The 24,488-nt window shown below is 37.0% G+C and overlaps 1 protein-coding gene across 1 annotated transcript; it reads left to right on the top strand.

The window, feature by feature from the left end:
* The first annotated feature begins 587 nt into the window (after window positions 1–587).
* Window positions 588–13,436, top strand: LOC129236124 (circumsporozoite protein). The gene is made up of 3 exons (XM_054870341.1): window positions 588–952; window positions 12,329–12,599; window positions 12,668–13,436. Exons 1-3 carry the CDS (start codon window positions 941–943, stop codon window positions 13,165–13,167), a joined length of 783 nt encoding a protein of 260 aa, XP_054726316.1. The 5' UTR covers window positions 588–940; the 3' UTR covers window positions 13,168–13,436.
* The last annotated feature ends 11,052 nt before the right edge of the window (window positions 13,437–24,488 follow it).

Genomic DNA, 24,488 nt, shown 5'->3' with positions numbered 1-24,488 from the left:
TGAAGTGGTGACGAAGGTGTGCAACGCGATCGGTGGTTTATTTACATAAAAACCTGCAAATTCACCTCCAACAACAACAACAACAATGGCTGTAGCGCGGGAATGCTTAGAACGCAAAAAGTAAAAATTCAAACCACTTTATTTATCCAGCATTAGAATACAAAGAGTGGTGGCAATGCGTCGACCAACCGACCAGCCGAGCAATCGAGCAACCCAGCAAGCGGCCAACCACAACAGCACCAAGCTGATCGACTATTACAATTTTACGCGAGTCATGGGCAATATTTTCTTACTACCATCACTCGTTGCTTGCTGCTGGTGGCTGCTGAAAAAATGCCCTGACTGTGGCGGCTATGACCACATAACCATGTCCGCCGTCCGCCGTCCGCCGCCCGCCTTTTGTCTGTTTGGCCACCATTCGCTTCGGCCGCTTGTATGCAGCGTTGCATGGTTGTTGTTATTCTCATTATTGTTGCGTTAGTTATGGTTGATTTCAGACTTCTGGCGGGTGAATTGTTTTTGTGAAATTGTTATGTTTGCCGCTTGCGGTTCGTTGGCGATATAAAAGCGTACGACTCGTTGATTTTCTTTTGAGTTCGCTGTTTTGCTGGAGTCTGGTGCAAGTGCAAATTCGGTTTTTCTTCAAGTACGAAAAGTACCAAGCGTATTTGTAGTGCGCCATCATAAAGCAATTACAAAAACAAAAACAAATAGAAAAACAAAATAAAAAACAATATTTAATTAAATGACGAGGATTTACAAAAATTGTGTGAAAAATTAAAAGTTATAAAATTAACGAAAATTTCTAGCAGAATTAAGAATAAACAAAAAACTCTTTGTTTATTTCATATTTTCTGCATAAAATAGCGCAAAACTAATAGTGCTTGTGTTGTTATTGTAAATTGCGGATTATTTTGGATTTTTAAATTACGCAGCCATAATGAATAAATTGGTAAGAAAATGGAAAATGTGAAGTGCAATAAAAAGCAATAAAAATTAGCTCAACAGACTGCACAATTTCGAAACTTAATTACAATTTTGCTATTTCAAAATGGGAAAGGGATTTGAGTGAGTTGAAGTTTAGTGAAATGAAAATAAAAATACAATTTTTCAATTGCTGAATTAACTAAATAAATTAACTCACGGGAATACCGTTTTTGGTACCGTTACTTGCATATGCACATATGTACATAAATATGTAGCAGTCTATGCATGCAAAGTTTTATAAAAATTGCATCAGTCAAAAAAACTAAAAAAAAGCAAAAAACCTACAATAAAACAAAAACAAAAAACAACCTACAAAAGTTCTGAGTGTTTTTTCTTTTTATTACGACGAAATAGCTTCTAGATAGAGATATATATATAGTAAATAGATTATATGTATATATAATTGGCGCGTATACCCTTTTTGAGTGTTTGACCGAGCTCCTTCTTCTATTTGTGGTGTGCGTCTTGACGATGTCCCACAAATGGAGGGAGGAGCTTTTTTTTTTTTTGATGGCAGAAATATACTCGGAGGTTTGCCAATACCTGCCGAGGGGCGACCGCTATTAGAAAACACTTTTTATTAATTTTGGTGCTTCACCGAGATTCGAACCAACGTTCTCTCTGTGAATTCCGAATGGTAGTCACGCACCAACCCATTCGGCTCCGGCGGCCACCGATAAAATTTTCTAATAGGGTGATTAATTTCGCGCCACCTTGTATAAGCGTGCCATACTGTAATGCATAACTTCGATATCAGATTAAGCGTTTCTTTGTTTAAGTGCTTATTAAAACTTTTGCCTCCTAAATAAGTAAATTAGTACCCACTTTCCCTATATAAATCAAGAATCTTGGCATAAAAATAGTACAATAGAATTTTTTTTATTCTAAAAGTAACTCCACTTTGTTGTTAATTTCTGTCTGTTCCGGGCCATTGTGCAGCTTAATTCTATAACTCAGCCGAAGGTGGCCGTCACACCAATCCAGAGTCTATGTGGGCGTTAGCTATGGGTAAGCCGCAGTTGCATTTGTGTTTTTTTTTACTTTTGGTTTGCTTGTGCGAGGCGCTGGATTACTACAGTGAATTGCTGTCATTGCTTCAGTGGCGTAGACTCTTGCGTTAGTTTCGAGAATATATAAATTAACTTAAGGGTTACGCTACAGAAGCGATATAAAAAGTTCACTTACGTACACGTAATTCTCTTTTTATACGATTTTTTTACACAAATTTTATTTAACTCCAATTAAAAAAAATCTTTTTTAAACGAATTGTTTTTTTTAACACGTTTTTAAATATTTTATAAATTTTTTTTAAATCAAATAGAGCAAATAGAGTGAGACTTTTCGACGCATTTACGAAGCGTTTAAATTAGTCAAAGGAAAAGTTCCTGAGACTCGGTAGATTTTTTCTTCGTAATTTAATAATTTACTTTTTATAATATATTTAATGAATTAAAATGTGTAAGTAAGTACGAAATATATTTTTAAGTGATCTGTAAACAAAATTTTGTAATATTGTTTTCACTTAATTCTCTGTTTACACGATTTTTTTTTTAACGAGTTTTTTAGTAAAAAGAGAATTAGGTGTATATAAATTGGCTTAAGGGGTTAGGCTGTGTACTTTTTTCAGCGGATCAATGAAATAAGTAAAAAGTCAGAAAAGGGTCCTTTATTGCACACGGAGGTAACTACTTGTAATGGGTTTTCCAATAACAGGTGTTACAGGTGAGTGGGTTGTGCTATCGAGAGAGTATTAACGATTTTTTATGACCAGAATTTGATGGTATTGATCTGGACAACGTTTATTTTCAACAAGACGGCGCTACGTGCCACACATCACCAACGAAACCATTGATCTTTTACGGGAAAAGTTTTCGGATCATGTTATCTCTCGAAGAGGTGATCACAATTGGCCGCCGAGGTCTTGTGATTTAACACCTTGTGACTGTTTTTTTTTTTGAGGCTACGTGAAAGAGAAGGTCTACGCCAACAACCCAGGGTCGATTCAAGACCTCAAAGATGGATTTCGTAAGGCTATCGAGGACATAGGGCAGCCACTTTGCAATTCGGTTATGGAAAATTTCATGAAAAGGATATTGTCCTGTAAGCGAGGTCGTGGTGGTCATTTGCCTGATATCATTTTCCATGGCATACCTTCCTCTTTATAATGAAATAAACATCCGATGATTTATATTAAAAAATAACATTTTTCTTTGAATACCAAAATAACACCTCTTATTAATAAACCCTTTATATACGGTGCACTCTCTCTTAAATGGGCACTTTTTTCGGTACATATCACAAATCGTTAAGAATTTTCTTAAGAGAATTTTTAATTTGTTTTCTCTTCAGCTGGCAACCCTACCATAACACGTTAACCCTCAAATAACATATAATTCACTTTTTCTATACTTTTCCTATAAGCGGACAAATTTTTTACTCCCTTGCTGCCCGTTTAAGAGAGAGTACACATTGGTTCTTTTTTGCGTTTAAGTAAAATAAAACAAAAACTTTCTAGAAATGTTTCCAATTTTAGGTGCGCTTTAAATAATACACCTTCGATTATAGTTTTAGATTTGCTTAAGAAAAGAGACCAGGACTGCAACTACTTGTCTTTATCCATTCTTGGCATTTCATGCCAGCATCAATGGAGATAAAATTTCCGCGGAGAGGGCGATGCCATTTATGTAGAGCTCAACAGATATACCATCTTTGCAGGCAGCCTTGTCATTCGGTAACTGTTTTATTGCTGCAGAGATTTCAGCCAGATTTGGTGGTGATGTTTTTATTCTCGATTTTATTCCGATATTATCGTTACAAACTGCGGACTGGTCGATAAAGGGATCAAGTACGTTGTTGAGTACTGCCGAGAAATGCTCTTTCCACCGATGAAGTGGCTCTTACTCAGTATTTAGGACGCTACCATCCAGATCTTTTATAGGCTGCTCAACGGTGGGGCTTCCGTTAACCAACTTTTTGGTAATATTAAATAGCGATCGGCGGTCTCGGTAGTCTAGCGTAAGTGCACTAGCCATCTCAGAGGTTGTGGGTTCGCATTCCACGTAAAGCACGGTACTCGCACTTCCAAATTTACCTACTTTTCCTGTTTTTAAAAAAAATCTCATTTTTCGAACCCAAAAACTTATCCTTTCCATCCTTACTTCCGCACAATAGTTAAGGCATTATTTGCATTGTGGCTGTTTTTGGCATTATTTGCGTTGTGTAGTTATACATTGCATCAGTTGCGCCAGCAAGAGGAAGCGGGCGACCGTAGTAATAGCGCAGACAAAAGAGATTTAGCGAAGTCCTCAACCATCTGTGCGATCCTTCTGCCAGAAAAATTTGAGATACAGATGGCGCTCCAAGAAGTAAGAAGGCGTTTTTCCTAAGCAACGATAGGTGGGCATTCCCACTACTTAGGGCTGGTAGCGGCAGGCTAACCACCTACCTTGTCAGCAATCAAAACAGATTAACGAAACCAACGCAAGACCGAGTCTTCTCGAGGCCCTATGCTCCCGAGAGGAGTGAACAAGAAAATAAAAATAGCGATCGGGAGGCATCCGCACTGGCTGCACATACGCCGTCGACGACGAAGTTGTTGATATGCCGTCTCTTGTCTCCGCGACCGGAAGTTGGACACTCGTATACACATTGCGATACTACTCTTCCAGCTCTCTGACTTGTGGAATATTACGATTAGCTTTACTTGTGGTTTGTTCTTCAATCGACTTGTGTTCGCTTATTTTGTTCCACGTTTCGTCATTCATTCATGCCTTTTTTCCTCAGGACCGCAGGTTTTCATAATGAATTGGGTTGTATTCCATTTCGACTCTAGCAACGCATGCAGCAGTTTGGTGGTGTCTACATAGCGAGTCGCGGTACCGTGCCTTTACTTCAGCATTCTTGGCCGCTCAATGTTGTATTTCAAGGGCCGAGTTCTTTTTTTTTTTATTTATTTGGAGTGCAATGCCTATGCGTGTACAACCAAGTTACCTTGTGGCAGTCCCTATACTCGAAAAGGGTGCTTCCAATGACCAGACTACTTGCGTTACAAAAATCGACAAATCGTTCACCATTATCATTGCGAGTACATACTCCCTGCTTACCCATAAAGTGCTTTAATGAGGTATCATCAGTGTCGACTTTTGCGTTTCTCTTATTATAACTACGATTTGGAAACATATCACAACAGGATTAATTATTAATTCTTTTATTTTGATACACATTTTTTTTTTGGTCGGTTAATGCATTCTCCAGATATTAGAAATTCGTATGATCTACAATATTTTCTTTAATCAAAAAAAAAAAAATCACTATTACTACATAACAAAAAAAATTTAGATTTTCGATTTCGGAGCGATCGGTTTTAAGTGAGAATTGGATGGTTTAATTCTTAGCTAATACTCTAGACAGACAGTAAAGTTAATCAGGATTAACAATTTAATTCGGAACTATCTCAGGAATTAAGTGCAACTAATGCGGATTGACAACTAGAGTCAATTCTCATAATTTAAGCGGATAAGGAGAATTTTTGATGACAACACTGACGAAAAATGACTGTCAATATCTATTGTGAATTAGAAATAATGAAAGCTTCAAAGAGAAGAACAAGAAGGACTCAAAACAATCATTGCGGTATGGATGAGGTGGTACGGATACGATCGAAATTTCGTTAAATGTTTTAATATTTGAACAAGTAATTTACGATTTTTTAAGGGGCCCAAAAAATTTTTTTTCTCAAGACTGTTTTGACTTGACTTTAGCAAAATTTCAAAAAAGAAAATTAATAATTTTAAAAGTTATCGCTGTTTGTGGGGAGCCCGTTTCTCTAGAAGTCCCTTGCGGTGATCATCACAAGTCCTTGAAGATTCATCTCAAATTAATCGGACAAGAGAAATTAGTTTTATTAATAGATAATCTAACAATATGGGGACCTCAGGAAATATTTTACAGATTTTCGAGAAGAAACAGACAATTAATTGTTTAAAAAAAATCGAAATTTTTGAAAAAAAAATCCTTCGAGCAACACGAGTTTTTTATGTTTTCCAAAAGTAGTATAAATTTATTGAAATCTACTAAGCGTTTTTTAAGTTGCAGTGATCACCGGTTCAAAAAACATAGTTTTGAGAAAAACGCACTTAAAGTTTTGCTATCGATTTATGTAGAGTTATACGAATTATTTATTATTAGCAGCTTCTAATCAAATCTGGCCGCAAGTTAGGGTTGCTAGCAGTTAAAGATGGGAAAAATTGAAGGTTGAGTGAGAAGAAGCTAGCGCGTAACATCACTAGTCTAACAAGGATAGCGATTGCCAGCTGTACGACATTTTAAGGCTAAGAATAAGAAAATAAGAATAATAGTTTTTAACGAAAAATACTTCGAAATTAGCACTGTATAATTTATATTATAACTATAACCTGTATTTTTTGTATTAAATTGAAATTTTACTTACTGTAAGTGTTTTGCAAAAATTTTCAAATTCTTCTTTATCTTTTTGTTTTAAAACTGTAATTTTTTTATGACACTCTGTATGATATCCAAAATCCTCAAAACACTTACAGTAAGTAAAATTTCAATTTAATACAAAAAAATACAGGTTATAGTTATATATTAATATAAATTATACAGTGCTAATTTCGAAGTATTTTTCGTTAAAAACTATTATTCTTATTTTCTTATTCTTAGCCTTAAAATGTCGTACAGCTGGCAATCGCTATCCTTGTTAGACTAGTGATTTTACGCGCTAGCTTCTTCTCACTCAACCTTCAATTTTTCCCATCTTTAACTGCTAGCAACCCTAACTTGCGGCCAGATTTGATTAGGTTGCCGTATATCATAATAATGAGAAAAAAATTAGCTATATTTTGATTTATAACAGATCAATATACGTTATGGATGTATAAATATATCGAAATCATACCTGGCTGCGGAGAGGTACGGCCAAGTGCGCAACGGCAACTACGGTTTGTTTTAAGTCTTTACACCTATTGCAGTAAACCGAACGATATTTTATCTCAAAACTTGGTTAATTAAATTTAAAATACTTTCAGCCACATTTCTACTGGCACCGTGGTGAATTTTTATTCTCCTAATCATAAATGTGGGTAAAAATGTGGATTTCAGCATGTACTCGATGACTACACCAAATCTGCAGCCGGATCTTAGACTATTAGTAGAATATATTATTTTGATAAGCAAATGTTTCAACTAGATCAAACAGTACACGGATTTTTGAGATTTTTTTTCGGACGGGGTCTTGTGCATTTTCTCTATATAAGGCCTACTCCGCAAGGACAACCATTTACCCAACAAACGATTCAAAACGCCAAGATAGAAAATTGCATTGACGGTTTCGCCTGTTGACCCGTTGGTACGAACTCCTTGTGGACAATTCCCCTGGAATCTTGATTGGATTCCTTGGAAACTTGAATTTTGACGCGATTTTTTGGGTGATGGCTCGTCTAGGGCCTTCCATTCTTCACCTTGACGCTTAGTTTCAGGTTCAAGTTGGAAAAACCAGGTTTCAGCACCAGTTACGATATTGTAAAGGAAGTTCTCGTCTTTTCTCGCCTCTTTAATGAGGTCTTTCGAATGTTGAATTCTAAGCAATTTGTGGTCCTCAGTTAACTTGTGCGGAATGAGACCTTTCGTAAGCCCAAATGATCAGTTAAAATGAGATAAATCGATGGTTTGGAGATATTTAACTTGAATGCCATGAATTTCAACGCTAATTTCGGTTCACTTTTGATACATTTACGAACAATTCGATGGAGTTTTCGGTGATTACTGATTTCGGGCGGCCCGTTCGTTCATTGCCATTTACACCACTCATGAACTCTGGCACGAGATAGACAATCATCGCCATAAACTTTTCTCATCAATTCAAATGTTTCGGTAAACGTTTTACCGATTTTCAAACAAAATTTGATATTAGCTCTTTGTTCGAAACTCATTTTTGTATCGATGACACAAACATACTGACACTTTAGACGCAATAACTTCGCTTCCACAGAAGTTTTCTCTGGAAGTCAGCTAGGGATAAACTTCCAACGCACTAACTCATTAAAAAGATGGCGAAATTAAAAACATTTTTATGACGCCAGTCTTGTTTATTCTGGGCTTATCCTTGCATAATTCCACGAAAACTTTATACAGAGAATAGTGCTGAAAAGGTATATCGAGCTACTTTATAATTATATTAGAAACTAAAAACATCCATCGGAAGTAGTTCTATTTTTCATGGGATAAATTATTTTATGTAGATTACACATGAAATCCTGCTCACATTTTAGTCATGTTTGGCCACAGGTGCCAATGTGGAAATAACAGCATTCCTGTATAAACAAAAAATAGCAAAATATGCTTGGAATGCGATCAAATGTAAATATCCCCTCTCTCTCTCTCTCTCATTACCCAGCACGCCCTCACATCACTCATTCAAAATAAATAGTTTACTTACAAATACTAAACAACAACAACTACTCTAAAGAAACCAGTTCACTGAGTGAACCAGAAACCTCCATTGACTCATAAACACAAGAATGCTTATTAAAGCAACACAAAGGCACATATTTGTGAATGTGTGTGGGAATGTAGGCGCATAACTCGACAAGTTTGCACTGAAATAGGTACAAAAGCTTAATTAAGTAAGTGCAATCGGTACCAAACATGCAGACATACATACATACATATGTTCATATGGTGAGTGGCTCACACACATGCATATGCATATCGTTATAACCAATAACTGGTGCATGGGCATGGTAAGTATGAGCACAACAATGCGTGTTCGCATAGCGATTGCCATAACTGTTGAAAACACAAGACGGCCTTGAGAAACTGAAAACGCCTGTTGCAAGCTGCGGGTCCCCTTCAACTGCACGCCTACATTCTTGAATTGGTTTAACAATTAACTGGTGCAAAGTAGGCAATAATGAAAGGTGCTGCAATTATAGCTAAGACTTGCATGCTTAAATGCATAAATGTGTTATATGTACGTAGCCAAGTGCGTATGTATGTATGTATATATGTACCGGAGGCAAGTTCTAAATTAGCAAGCATTGCCAACACTTGTGGTAATATTTTAATTAGTGAAAAATTATATGAATATAATTTAATGGATACTGAAGAATATTTTTGCAGTCGTAGCTGGCGGACTGTGGAATAATTTGTATTCGTTATTTGTATTCGTTGCGCAATACTGTGAGGTAAAAATAAAAAAAAAATAAATAAAAATAATAAATCATTCAGAAATCTGTGCTACTTGTAACTTGCACTTTAATCACTGTACAGATCCATAAGTATATTAAAAACACTCTCAGCTGATCTTAAAAAAAGACCCACTGCTGAGATCAGCACATTGCAAAACGCCCTTTTATGGCGTTATACTATATACAGTTAGACGGCCGAAATAAGCTAATTTTCCAAAAACATTTCTGAGACACCTTTTAAATTTATTGATGTAAAAATGTGTACACATATTATGTTATCTTTTAACTGTATTTTAAGATTTAGTATTAGTAAAAATATTTATTTGGAAAGGAGCCTCAGCTGATCATCCTCCCAAAAAAGACGTTTTGCGGTGACCACTATATCTCTGACCTGGATCCTCTGAAATTAAAAAACCGAACAGATTTCGTTGAATAATGTTAAATCTAGTAATTAATCGAAGGAATAAGCAAAATAAATTTTTTTGACCAAATGGCGGTTTCTCAAAAAACAAAAAAAAAACAGATTTTTGACCAAAATTTCGGTCTTAAATTAATTATAAAAAAAATGCTTCGGTGAGAAAAAATTCTCGAGTAACTACTAAACACCATATTTAAGAAGCTCGTGTTAAAATTTGAGACTAATCGGTTTAGCCGTTTTCTAGTAATGTTGGTCACCGACTTTGAAAACACCATTTTGAGAAAAAAGCGCTGCCGCTCTGGTCTTGTACTTTCAACCACTCTGAAACCCCTTGGAACGCGTGTAACTTTGAAAATATTCACCGGAACGATATTAAATTTTCTGTGTGTTTTCTTAAATATATGTACATTAAGAAAAAAAAAATACAAAAAAAAAACGATATTTTGAAAATTCCAACTGTATATAACCTAGGCCGTAGCCGAATGGGTTGGTGCGTGATTACCATTCGGAATTCACAGAGAGAACGTTGGTTCGAATCTCGGTGAAACACCAAAATTAATAAAAACATTTTTCTAATAGCGGTCGCCCTTCGGCAGGCAATGGCAAACCTCCGAGTGTATTTCTGCCATGAAAAAGCTCCTCATAAAAATATCTGCCGTTCGGAGTCGGCTTGAAACTGTCCCTCCATTTGTTGAACAACATCAAAACGCACACCACAAATAGCTCGGCCAAATACCCAAAAAGGGTGTACGCGCCAATTATATATATATTATATATGTATATAGGATTTTAACAGTCGGCATTTTTAATACAGAATTTTATGCACAGAATATTCTCCAAAAAAAACTGTGTACTCAACTCGCATCAAAAATAACCCAATTGCGAATCTCTGCAGTCGTTTGTCAGGAAACTCATGATGGAAAGAATAAGGAGGTGGCGCCTATAGTGGTACCGTTACTTTGCTCTCAGCAAATTTGACAATGAGTGATGCCGTATTAGCACCAGTATAGCCAGGTTACCATTTTCGTAACTTGATTTACCATTTTCTTTGTTATTTAGTCTCGGAGTTTTAGTTCTTTCTTCATGGCAATTTTCTAGCCTGTTCTAATTAAAATGTATTGTTTATAATTTTGTAAAGTATACAGTTTTTAAAAATTAGTTCAATAATTCACTCAGTTTTATTTAGCTTTACTTTTGTTAGATATTAACTGGTCGCATTGCCCCTTATTGGGGTTATTGTTGGTCTTCTTTTCCTTTCAGCAATCAAAGCCCTCTCTCGCTACTGCAGTGTTGCCTAGCTTTGGATATAAAAACACACTAAAATGCCCATTTAAAGAAAACAAAATACCAAATTTTTATTGAATTACCTAAAAAACTTTGTAGTGGTGAGAAATTGTCTTTTAAATGTGCGTTTTTTTAAATAAATGTGTTATGGTTGCGTACAATTAATTTATGAGCTTTTTGTTAAGAGAAAATCTTTGGTTAAAAGAGCGACTTATTTGCTTTATTTCAGGTTATGTAACAAGATAAGGCACTCTTTTTTTTAAATGTAGTTATGGTTTCTTCAGTATTTTCTTGTATTTTGTTGCTTATGTTTTACATAGTAAACCACCTCTTGATGTCCCTTGTCCCACGAAGCATTGAGGACCGGAAGAAAAGGTTACGCCTCAATGATTTTAATTCGCATTCAATAAATTCAAACGCTTTTTATAATGTGTGAAAAGCTTTTCAAGGTTAAGAAGAGTTGAGAGAAGAAGATTTAATATTCTAACATAACCTTAAAAGGAGCAAAAAATTAATTTTTCAATTCAAAATATCAAATTTTGTAAGAACCAACAAATTTTCATTAACACTAAAATCTTCTCAGAGGGACCTTTTTTAACCTTCTTTTGTTTAATAATACCGTTTTTTTTTTTAACTTACAGATTCGGTAGCTTGAAATTAAAAAAAAAAGAAACAAACACCAAACTTAAAAATTTTCGCATTTTGGGTATAAAAAAGCACTAAATTTATTGCGAAGCGCAAATGGTTGGCAACACTGCACAACTCAGCTAATGCGACGTCACGCACTCTCTGATGGGCGCAAACTTTTTTCTATAATTCTTCAGGAAACTCATAGCAGTTGTAAGAGCTACATATGTATGTGGGCCGCGCTCTGAGCGGCTCTGGGGCGGAGAACAAAATTTGTTCAATGCTTAAATATTATACATTTTGAGTCACGCTTATTCTGTATGATATACAAAAACAAAATTACGTGCATACAGCGGCACACCTTTTTGCTAAAGGAAAATATCACACGCAAACTTTGGTCATTTAAAAAGCTTATGGTAAACATCTAAAGACATACAATTTTTATGTAATGCCAGTAGCGAAATTCAATAAAATCGGAGTCTCGTTATTCATATCTTAAATTGCCACCACAAATCCACAAAAATGTCGTTAATTTAATGCTCTAATAATGCAGTTCTTTGAATCATTAAATCGCCTTTAAGTATTAATTGCAAAATTGCTGCTGTTATTACGTCTGAGCCAATTCAAGTGACTCAAATTCAAGGTCGGCCACATTACCAAGTAGTTGTGTCATGGTGTGTGTAATTATATGAAAAAATACCCAAACAAATCCGTTTACTGCGCTTTGTTTATAATACTTTTCATTTTTTAATTATTTTTCTACCAGTATTTACCTTATCCACGTTTTTCTATTTTATTATTTCAGCTCATAGTCAGCTGCCTCTTATTGGCCATACAAATCCAACAGTCACACCAACAACACGACTACACGACACCAGTGCCTATATTGAAACAGATCGATCGCCACAATGACGATGGTTCATATACGTACGGCTATGAAGCGGCAGATAAGAGTTATAAAATCGAAACCAAATATCCTGGTGGAGAAGTCTTTGGCAAATACGGGTATCTAGACGATCAGGGCAAGTTGCGTGAAATCGAATATGGTGCTAGTAAGCGTGGCTTTGAACCTGCTGGTGAGCTCATTTGTAGCCTGAGATGAGCATTTCATTTTACTATAATACATTTTTTACAAACATTTTAGGCAGCGACATTAATGTGCCACCACCAACGCTCACCAACAACAATCCCTACCCGCTGGGACCGAACGAAATCGACGATGGACAGTATCGCGAAGATCCTGCTGTCTACTATAGGGATCAAAAGTACAATCGTCCGCCAGTGGCAGCAAGCAAATTCAGTTTGAATAATTTGAATCAACCTCAACGATCGCACTACAATCCGCCTGCGCCGCAGTACTATAACCCACCCCCACCACCACCACCACAGCAGCCGCGTTATCAACAATTTGGTTTCCAACATCAACCACCTCAATATAGGCAGCCAGCTCCCCCACCACCACCACCGCCACAGCCCCATTACCAGCCGCACTATCAGCCACAATACCAACATCGCTCATATCAGCCACAACCACAGCCTCAGTATCCATATGGCAGTTTGCCACAACACCACCATCCCGCGCTGAAGAATCTCGATATCTGGAGTGGTTCGTATAGCATTGATTACACGGGACGGCGTAAGTAAGAAGGTCGGAATGTGTGCCAGAATGTGGGTGGTTTTGAACTTGCAGAAAGCTGTGAAGGTTTAGTTGAGAGCGTGCGAAGCGGAATGAGCTGTGGCGAATGCGGTGAGATCGTCAACATAAAGACTTGTACTGATTTTGTTGATGACACCAATCAGTTACTAAGATTTTTTTTACATGTAAATACTTGTATTTGTAATTTTCTAATAACGCCGATTAGTTAAGGCGAACGAGTCGAAATATATGAATATTTATCTATACTGTTATGAAATACTTAAAAATTATTGATTTAAATAGAAATGTGCCATGCATGGAAAAATGATGGGAATTGTGTGCGATTGGAGTATTAATTCCATGCCGAGTTATCATTTCTAATTTTGACTGGTTGTTTTTTAATAGCAATTAAGGCTGATCCAACAGTAAACAGATCAGACGAATAGATATCCCATGAATTAAAGCTCTGAAAACACTCTGTGCTCACCACGAAACACTGCAGCTCACGACAACTTCAGTTTGGCATATGGAAGAATTTTTTTCTTCTTTATTTAATCGATAATTTCTTTTTTGTCGGGACAACTAGCAAGTGTAGCACTCAGACAACATTAAGTCCATTGTACAGCACTCGGGTTCCTTTTTTAATTTCATTTGAGTCTACCCGACCTCTGAAGAAATCTAAGTAGATCTTGTAGTGCAAAGGGGCCAAGGTGGTCGTTTCTGACCACCACAAGCCTGATTCGAGGGAAGGCGGGGCAGACGCGAAAAAAGTGGTCCGCAGTTTCATCTTCCTCTCCATATGCTGGACAGAGTGCACTGTCCGAGATGCCTACCTTTTCCATGTGCTTCGCATGCCATCAGCCCAACCAGCTGCCTTCAGTCCGTCTTGCTGAATGAGAGGAGGATCTACGACAGTTATTCGGACATGACAGGTAACATCAGTTTTGTCCATCTACAGCCTCTCTCAGCTTGCCAAGCTTGGCTCCAGAAGGGAGCAGCAGAATGGGCTCAGGGCCCATCCTAGCTAAAGCGTCGGAGGTTTCGTTACCCGCGATACCGACATACCCCGGGCCTCATGTTAGCAATAGGATATTATGTATACCGACATAGTCCAGCCGGGATTTACTACTCTTGCAGCGGCTGGAGGGCTGCCTCAGGCCATGAGCGCAGCCTGGCACACAGATCTGCTTCTTCACCTGTTTTCCACAAAATATGTAGTTCATTGCTTCTTGAACAGCATACACCTCCGCTTGAAGCACAGATGCGTACATTCCAAGAGCAAAGTGTAGATTTGTTCCGCTAGATTACACGTAAACACCAGAAGCGGAACCGTGCTCGGTCCTGGAGCCAACCGTGAAAATGCAGAAATCGTGTTTGCCGGACTCATTTTCAGAGTTTGACAACAATTGAGCCTCTGGCAGTACCACACTGCAACTCTTTTAAGTGCGACTCTTGATGGCATGGAGTCAAGGGGTATGGAGAGAATTGTTGGATCTAAGTGCATACCTTCTTTATTGTCCAATGCTGGACAGGGGCCGTATAAATTCCCATTGGGTTTTATCGTGCAGATGACCTTTTAGGCCTCTCCTTGGATGAAAACATCAAGTGCTGGTAGGCCAACCAGAGTATCTAAATTTTGTTTAATACTTTAATTAATTCACAGTGATCTGATTCCTCCAAGGTAACTCTTTTTCTTTACTGCACAGTAATCGTCTAAATGATTTCGACCGAGTTCGACAAAGCTGGGCACTTGCTCGCGTAAACTGCTGTCAATTAGAAAACAAATCAAAGATTTACCTCATGGAATACTCCCAAGGCTGGATTATTTGAATACATTCATTCAGCATAACTTATTTACGTTGGATCTTTATTCACTTGAGGATATACATATATCGAGTGTTTTTAGCTGTATGAGACATATAGATATCAATAACTATGGTTTGACAGCTGAGAATGGCAAAATGTGTTAACATTTTTCTTCAGCAAGGATTGTCAAGTGATGAGTCAGAACAGCGCTTCCAAATTGTGGAAATTTTCTTTGAAAAAAAATCTGTTCGCGGATTCCTAGAGCACTGGCGGCATTATTGGTCTTTATTTCTTTCAAAATGAGGAAGAAGCTGCCATTACGGTGAATAGCGAGCCAACCTTTGTTTCCAAAAATTAATCAGCTGAACATCGACTATATTTGGTTCCAACTAGGCGGCCATACATCGCGCTCAGCAGGCAAATATTTTAAAATATGCAAACCACCATTGACGCCATACGGCCAGATTTATTGGAAAAAGTAGCCAACAATTAGGCCGATCGAATAGACCATGTAGCTCAAAGCCGCGGCGGGCATACATATGCCGGATATCATATTCAAAATTAAATGGCATGAAATTATCTATCGGATTATAAGGTTATAATGAAAAAACTTTCATACCAACAATATTTTTGTTCTGTGTCATCATTTTATGTTCTGAATCTCTTAAAAAAAAAGCCCATACATGAGTGGCTGTAAAACACACGCAGCTCATCGACTCAACCTCTATGAAACTCGCGGTCCTCATAGCCACTTTCTGCGTTTGATTTACATAAGGATGGGTTCCTCGTTCGTTAATCTCCACAGTGCGTCGTTACTGATGGTGTTTGGCCAGAATATTATGCAGATGATGCGGAGGCATTTGTTGACGAAAGATTGTAGCCTCTGTGTGATGGTGTTAGAGACCAGCCATAATACGAACAATAATACGAACTTTACGCATGAGCCCAATACTGGTAGTTTAGTGCGCTTGGAGATTTGCGGACTGAATGCCACCCTTGCTTTGTTTAGCCTGCAGTTGACATCTTGACATCCACCATCTGCGTGATGATGCAGCCGAGCCAGCAGAAGTTTTTGACAAATTCTTCCTGGCATCTTACGAAAAAAGTCTTTTTTTCGATGAAACGTTCATGCAATATTGAATGGATCCTGGTCACACTATTTTTCAAGGATGACTCTATGTCGCAATATGTCACATGACGATCTCCCGGTATCAGTTGACGTACAGAATCGATTGTTTCTGGTACAGCAACCGTTTTTGGACGACCTTCACGAAATTCAGCCTGCAAGGATCGACGGTCCAGAATGATCAGGCTTTCGCAGTGGGTAAGTATGGTAATTCATAGCCAAAAGTTGAACTAAATTGATCGTAGTGCTTTGATCTCTATAATCCATGTCGTAAAGTGTAATAAATTATCACACGAAAAATTTCACGAGTTAATTCCTTCTTTTGGTCGAGATGAATTTTTGAACTCACTGAAAAAAAGCACAAATAAAGCTCTTAAGTGAAAATATTATATGTAAATTTATGCTAAAAATACCAAGTTTTCCATAAAAATATCGAATCACAGCTCATCACACGTAGTGCAGCAAAGGCGATCCTGTTAATATGGAATTAAATAGTAAACATTTTTGTTTGATCATACACAAGAATGCATGGACGAACTAAAATTTTTATACGACCAGCAAGTTGCATCCCTTAGCACTGTAAAAGAAAACCGGTGCAATGAATTTCCTTTTGGTCGCTGATCGCTGACCCACGAATTCAGAGAAGGTTGGCCAAAATCAGTTGCTGTGCCAGAAAACACCGATGCTGTGCGCGAAATGATTGAGACAGTTTGTCCAGTCATATGACGTGAGATAGAGGAATCTTTGGGACTCTTATTATGATGAACATCAATAATTTTATAATTTTCTATGATCATTTTGTGTTTTTCGCTTTGAATCTCAAGCCCTGGAAACGCGACGGGACAAAGTTCTTTGATCAAAATTGATATAAACGATTGCAAAAGTCTCCAAGTCATCATGGGACATATTTTTAAAAGCTATAAAACCGTTTTCAACCGCCAATGTTAGTCCTTTCTTTGTTAGGCTAAGCTAGTGCCTCTTTTTTGTAATATAGTTATTTATAATTATATTTCATTATTAATAAATAAATAAATAAATAAATAAATAAATTGCAATCCTTGCTCCATAAATGTGGGCTAGGGATTGGAAAAGCGTGAGAGTTACTGTAGATCTTACTGGAAATCGGTTGGTTTTATGGCGCATTCGAGTTTCTTTTTTGGTGGATCGAGCCTTAATCAGCTTTTGTTTTGATTGAAAATACTCTCAATATTTTTTCAACAATTCTATGAACCACAAATAAAAAATATCTTCGTTCGTTACGTTTTTATCATATTTTTCGTTTATGAAAAGTTATATATGTATTTCAAAGAAGTCATTTTGCAGTCATTCTATAAATATCAACACGGATTTGTTTTCCTTAATTTTTGTAACTTTGCCTAAGGGAGCTCTAAAAAAAAGGAAATCTTCCTCGCCACGTGTGGATCGGAGGCGTTCGAGGGATCTTATGAGGTTGACAAAAACTCAGCTATCGAATTTCGTGGGTATCCTAACAGGACACTATCCACGAGATGTGAGATTTCAAATTACATCGAGTCCTTTTGGCCTCAACTGTATGGAGGATTAGGTGGTATCATATCCTTAGCTGCCCTGCTCTCGCGGAGCTAAGATTTCATCATCATTATTTGGCGCTACAGTACTGTGTGAGCTTTGACCTGCTGCACAAAATATCTCCATTTGACCCGATTCTTGGTTGTTTCCCTCCAATCGGTGGCATCGAGTTTCCTCATGTTCCCTTAGTTCGTCAATCCATCTTGATCTTGGTCTACCTCTTGCTTTCGTTGCAAATGTTTTAGCGTTAATTACTTTTCGTTGAGCGCTCGTTGGGTCCATTCTCATGGTATGGCCTAGCCATATCAGTATTTGAGCTTTGACGAACCGCATAACATTTTCCCTTCTTATAAGTTGGTTCAGTTCATGGTTTCATCTTATATACCACTCGCCGTTATCTTTGACTGCACCGAAGATTTGCCTCAACATTTTTCTTTCGACTACTTGGAGGTTGTTTTTGTCTTTTTTACTTATTGTTCCAGACTCCGATCAGTAGCAAAGCACTGGTTGGACTATAGATTTATACAGCGAAATATTGCAAGCTCTGTTCAGCAACTTCGTTATTTAGACATCGTTCGTAATCCATAAATACTCAGCCCGCTCTTTCCCACCACTCCTTTTCTCACTCCTTCCATCCTATCTGTTGCCTCTACCTTACTTCCTTTGCAATGGTATTACAAAGGATGATTTTGATTTCTTCATTCAAGTGGGCTCACTCTCTTGGTTAGCATTCTAACATAACCTAACGTAAAAACGGGACTTAAAAAAATTATTGAAAAAGGGAATAAAAAGGGCTTAAACAAACAAACATACAAAAATGATTTCTATTATTAATGTAAATTAGAAAAAAAACATACCATTTTAAGTTTTATATTCAGAACCGATTTCAGTATATTCGCCAGTATTAGCTAAGCAAAACAAAGCAATGGTAATGAATTAATTGAAAGGAACTTTCAATTATGAAATCGAAATTCATTCGAACGCTAGCAATGCATTAGAGAGTGGGTGTGGAGCATAAAAAATAAAAATCTTGATCAAAAAAGTGACAGTGCGTTTAAAGAATTGGTAATCGAATGGTAAACACACATCGGCCTAACTACACTCAATTGTCGGTGCATATTTGGAATTTACACCAAACTTAGCTGGGCCCAAATGCTCTTTGTAGAATGGCTTCATAGAAAATTGAGCGATTTTCATACACAATTGTCCAACTAGTCTATCTGCCTGTGAACCATGAGCTTACCGAATCGATTGGGTAAATAAATAAATGACCAACTAGGCGCCAACGGCGCACTGGATAAACCGAACCAAGCCACCAGCCAACACCCAAATATATAAAAATATGTGTATAAATATGTAAATGTATAGATAAAGCTATATGCATGTGTATATGCATAGGTATGTATAGGATGCATATTGAATATTCTGGCCGTTTCGCGCTTGCATGTGCAGCGTATTCACTCCGCTCGACAAGGTGATTTGCTGATTGAGTTTGGAAAGGTTGTTTTTATGGTGCTTTGCCGCATTGCATAAGTATGTAAAATAAATCGAAAAGGAAAAAAATAATTAAAACGCTAACCAGAGCAATATTTGCAACGTCACTTGCTCTGTGCGCCTGGGCGACTAACCGCTAGTCTATAAACCTGTAAGTCCACCCGCCGCATGCCAATTCCTGATCCAGTTCAACGGCTTGTTACTTATCAGACTGTTCGGTTGCTTTTGTATTTTTTGTAATTTATTTTAGTTTTTAATGCAATTTGCCGCAGTAAACAATAAACGAATTGCATGTGGCATTAAAATAAAATTAACTGTAGCTGACACACATACACATATGCAAGTATATGAAATGGTTCCTTTCCTCGTCTTAAATTATTCAACTTTAAATTACTCGAGTTCACAAAGCAAACACAGAAAAATTGCTAAAACGGCACTCTGTTGGTGTTGGACTCGCAGTTTCTACCAAAACAAATTGTTGCCGTAATTTGGTTGAATGAGTTTTCTATTGCAACTTCAAAGCTTCAAGCGGAACGATAGAGCAATGCAATTTTTCCAATAGAAAAAAAATGTGTATCATGTAGTTATGGACAATACAAAAAGTAATGCATACTAATGAATTGAAATTATGGTATTTAGTACAAAATGCGCTTATTTTAGGTAAATAATTCATTATTGGAAGGTCGTCTTTGCCGCCATGCCGTTGAGTTATGTGAAGGTGGGCCATTCCACAAGTACGTGGTGGTTATAGTTTTATCAATGCCGAATTGTTTTGGTTAATGCATTTTCTTATTACAATGAAATTTGAAAAATACGAATTAGTACAGAATAATTATCGGGTGATTGTTATTGTATATCTACGTACATACTCTTATATGGCAGATCAGCTGTTAGTTCGTAGGCTTTGTATTGCTTCACATGCTTTCGAACATGAAAATCAGAAATACCCATCAGCAGGCTGTCTGACTCACCACAGAGCGCATTTCTCTTACAAAACATTTTTTTTAATAATAACAAACCCAAGCCTGCACTCGCTCAACAGGGCGCATATGAAGGGCGCGGACTGCATGACATACGAATAGTTATTGTTTTCACGCCGAGCCGTGAAGAAATTCATGAACTGAGTATAAAGATGAGGGAATATCAAAGCGGTATCCCAAGGCTGAAGCTCCACAAAGTTGCGGCCGACGATGGCATACAGCCTGACGTAATAATTGCCGACCCGTAAATATCAGCGGAAATTCTTCATCCCCAAATCACCGCCGTCTGGAGCAATGAAAAGCTGTCTCCGTCCTGAACAAAACGCATCATAGTGAAGCTCCCCAAGAAAGGCGACCTGTTCGACTGCGGCAACTGAGGAGGAATAACTCTACTTAACACCATCTACAAAATTGTAGGCGTGATCAAACAAAACAGGCTCAAAAACTTCGAATGCTCCTTAAGAGAGCACCTTCAGCGAAGCTGTGTTGACCAAACCAACACACTTCGGATTATAGTTGAACAATCAGTTGAGTGGCACTTCCCGCTCTACATGCTGTTCATAGACTTTAAGAAAGCATTCGACACTATCAAATGAGACGCAATATGGCTGCCACTGAGTGGAAAGGGAGTTTCCGCTAAAATAATCCGCGTCATCAAAGCCCTCTACTAGAACTCCGAACTGACAGTGCTCCACAAAGGCGGTATCAGCGATCCATTCACTACTAATTCAGGTGAAAGGCAAGGTCACTGTCACTCCTTCTCTTCGCCATCGTCCTTGATGACGTCATGAGCCAACTGACCCTGCACAAAAAAGGTACCGTATAGAGTTTCATCAGACATCATGAGGACTTGGACTTCGCCGATGACATCTGCCTACTCTCTCACAAACTCTCATCGCCAAGACCAAGGCTATGAGAGTTAACCACAATAACGTAAAGCAGGCTAAACAAAGCAAGGGCGGCATTCGGGCGAATGCATACAGTATGGGGGAGCTCCCAAATCTCCAGGCGCACTAAACTACGAATATTCGGCTCAAGCCTAAAGTCCGTATTGTTGTACGAAAGCGGAACATGGCTAGTCTCTAACACCATCACACGGAGGCTACAATCTTTCGTCAACAAATGCCTCCGCATCATCTGCATAATATTCCGGCCAAACACCATCAGTAACGACGCACTGTGGAGATTAACGAATGAAGAACCCATCCTTAGGCAAATCAAACGCAGAAAGTGGCGATGGATAGGTGACACGTTGAGAAAATCACCAGATAGCATCACCCGAATGGCACTAAACTGGAACCCGCAAGGGAGCAGAGATCGCGGTCGACCATAAACACTTGGAGAAAGTCGATGTTGCACGAACTAGCAGATGACGACATCACATGGAACGGCGCAAAAAGAACAGCCCAGAACAGTGCACGATGGAAGAGTCCTGTAGAAGGCCTACGTTCCCGATAGGAGTGATCAAGGAAAAAAAATTATAATAACAGGGAGGCCCTTAAATATAGCAAGACAATTTTTATATCAGACTTTTTAATCTTTAACCCCTCCTCGGTACTACTATAGGCGAAGATATGCAAATTTTAGTCCCAATTCGAGAAAGCTAGTGCAAAATTCAGATTCCTCTATGGAGACTAAAAAAATGAAAATAATTTTTTTTTTAATACCCAAAATCGCTTTTACTTTAAATGAAGATACCACATACAAACTTTGGTCACGATTGGAAACAGTTAATGTGGGCCAAAATTTGATTTTTTCTATGGAGACTAAACAAATTAAAACTAAATGAAAATAAATAAACGTTATATTTAAGCAGATATTTGCATATATTTAAACAGATATGTATATTCATAACAAATTTTTTGAGTAATAGATTTAAAAAATAATAAATTTCCTACGGTAATCTGAATTTGGAAGCCTGTGCGATGTGCCTTAACCGTCGGGACCAAATTTATACATGATATCTCTCATCGTGGTTTTAGGTATTGAGGAGTGAGACTGAAAAAATATACATTTTTTGTTTACAGACCACCCTAATGTATATATCAGCATGAAGGTTGAGCATCGTGCTATAAGTTATTGAGGAGATAGACTGAAAAAAAGTTAAGTTATTTTTATGGGTGGAGACTGAAAACATAGTTAATTTATTTTTTACCTACCCACCTCCACCCTAATGTATCTATATATCGGCATGTAGATTTTCTCTAAACCCGTCACATACATGAGTTGTGAATTGAAATAAATTAGTGATTCAGGGTTTTTCAAATTAAAATTTTCTTCATACTAGCGCATGTTTTTCACAAAAGTCACAGTCCCACGACGTCTAATCCGATAAAAGCCAAGTAGGAAATCAGCAAATTCATGAAAAGCTAGCATGAGAAGTATATATTGTAAAAAAAATGGAAACCTACTTTGGAAATATTGGATTTATTATTTTCTTGTTATAATATATATATATATTTGAGAATACACACAGAAAATTTAATATCGTTCCGGTGAATATTTTCGGAGTTACACGCGTTACAAGGCGTTTCAGAGTGCTTGAAAGTACATACTATACAAGGCCGGAGCGGCAGCGCTTTGTTCTCAAAATGGTGTTTTCAAAGTCGGTAACCAACATCACTCGAAAGCGACTAAACCGATTAGTCTCAAATTTTAACACGAGCTTCTTAAATAAATTTTTTAGTAACTAATTGAAGATTTTTTCTCACCAATAAATTTTTTTATAAGCAATTTAGGGCCGAAATTTTGGTCAAAAATCTAGTTTTTTTTTGTTGAGAAACCGCCATTTTGTCAAAAAAATTTATTTTGCTTATTCCTTCGATTAATTACTAGATTTAACATTATTCAACGAAATCCGTTGGTTTTTTTAATTTCAGAGGATCCTGTTAAGAGATATAGTGGTCTTCGAAAAACGTCTCGGAGATCAGCTGTAGCTCCTTTCCAAATAAATAGTTTTACTAATACTAAGTATTTAAATTCAGTTAAAAAATAACATAATATGTGTACACATTTTTAGATTAATACATTTAAAAATTTTCTGAGAAATGTTTTTGGAAAATTCGCTTTGTTCGGCCTTCTAACTGTATATAACCGCCAAGCAGTACCAAGAGAAAAAATTTCCCTCTGCAACCTCTCCATTCCACTGCCTTTTTGATTTTCCTTCTTAGATTAAATGTGGCTTTAGTAATACAATTAATTTGCCTTCAGTGTTTTTTTTTCATCCTTAAATATATTTTATATAATAATTAAACATAAAAATATTTTATATAAGAATTACATATTTTAAAAAATAATGAAAACACATTCTAAATTACCTTTCTGCGAATATTTTTGAAATGAAACTTCTTAGGCGTCGATGGATGAGCGAGAATGGAGAGTAAAATTTCAAGGCCATGCAACGTTTTGGGCATTTTCGTTCCGCGCGAGAGAAAAAAGATATAACGTAGAGGAAAAGGAGAGAGAGCTATACCTTAATATGTATATCTTAGATATACTTTAGGCTATTTTTCCTTTTGTGGTTGCTAATTTCTAGTGAGAAATAACACTGCCCACTTTTTAGCGCTTGTTTGTTGGTGCAAACTTGTAGGAAATATATTTTTGGTGCCTACTTTTTGGCGTTAACATTGCTTGGCGTTTACCTACACCGGTCGATCCTTCTCCGTTTTTTGTAAATTTTGTCTATTTGTATTCTCTGCAAATGTTGTGAATTTATTTAGATATATATTCTTTCTCTCTCTCTCTCATTCTCTCTCGGGTCTCTCCCTCTTTCTTTGTCTGCCTTGAAAGTTTCACTTCTGTTATGTGTACTACGCTACACGCACTTTTTTTTTATTCAGAAAAATTTAGTTAAAATTTTAGAAAAAATAGGGATAATTAGAAAATAACTCAGAGCAACAGAATTGAAGAAAAAATCGGAAACTCCTTTTAATGCAATTTTTATATTTAAAATTAAATTAAAATATAAAAGTAAGAAGGTAAATTAAATAACTAGTTTTGACAATTAGAAAGGCAAAGTTCTTGAGGTGGCATTAGATGATATTAAATAAGGAATTAAATATTTTTTATTTTTGTTTTGTTGTTCTGTAAAATTAGAAATACCAAAAAAAATTCTTTGAACGTTTCAAAAAATATTCTACTATTTAAATCTCACTGCATTTTACAGCATTTTCCTTCGTTGTGTATAGTCAGTTATCGACATTTACAACAATAAAAGCATTCACTCGTCTACCCAACAAAGTTGCGTATGCAAAATTACGGCAATGACCTCGCTAAGATTTTTTCTTTTCTATTTTGACCGCCCATTGCGCACTACCCACCAACTCCAAGTGCAAGTTCAGGAAATGAATGAGAAAAATAACCCAAGAAATGGTAT

Source organism: Anastrepha obliqua, chromosome 1 (assembly GCF_027943255.1).
Source record: "Anastrepha obliqua isolate idAnaObli1 chromosome 1, idAnaObli1_1.0, whole genome shotgun sequence".
Lineage (NCBI taxonomy): Eukaryota > Metazoa > Arthropoda > Insecta > Diptera > Tephritidae > Anastrepha > Anastrepha obliqua.
This window is presented reverse-complemented; position numbering and strand designations above follow the sequence as displayed.

What these genes read in the sequence shown, in the direction of transcription:
- LOC129236124 (XM_054870341.1), top strand. An exon ending in GCGTGGCTTTGAACCTGCTG is followed by an intron (nt 12,600 to 12,667) that starts GTGAGCTCATTT and finishes CAAACATTTTAG; the next exon opens with GCAGCGACATTAATGTGCCA.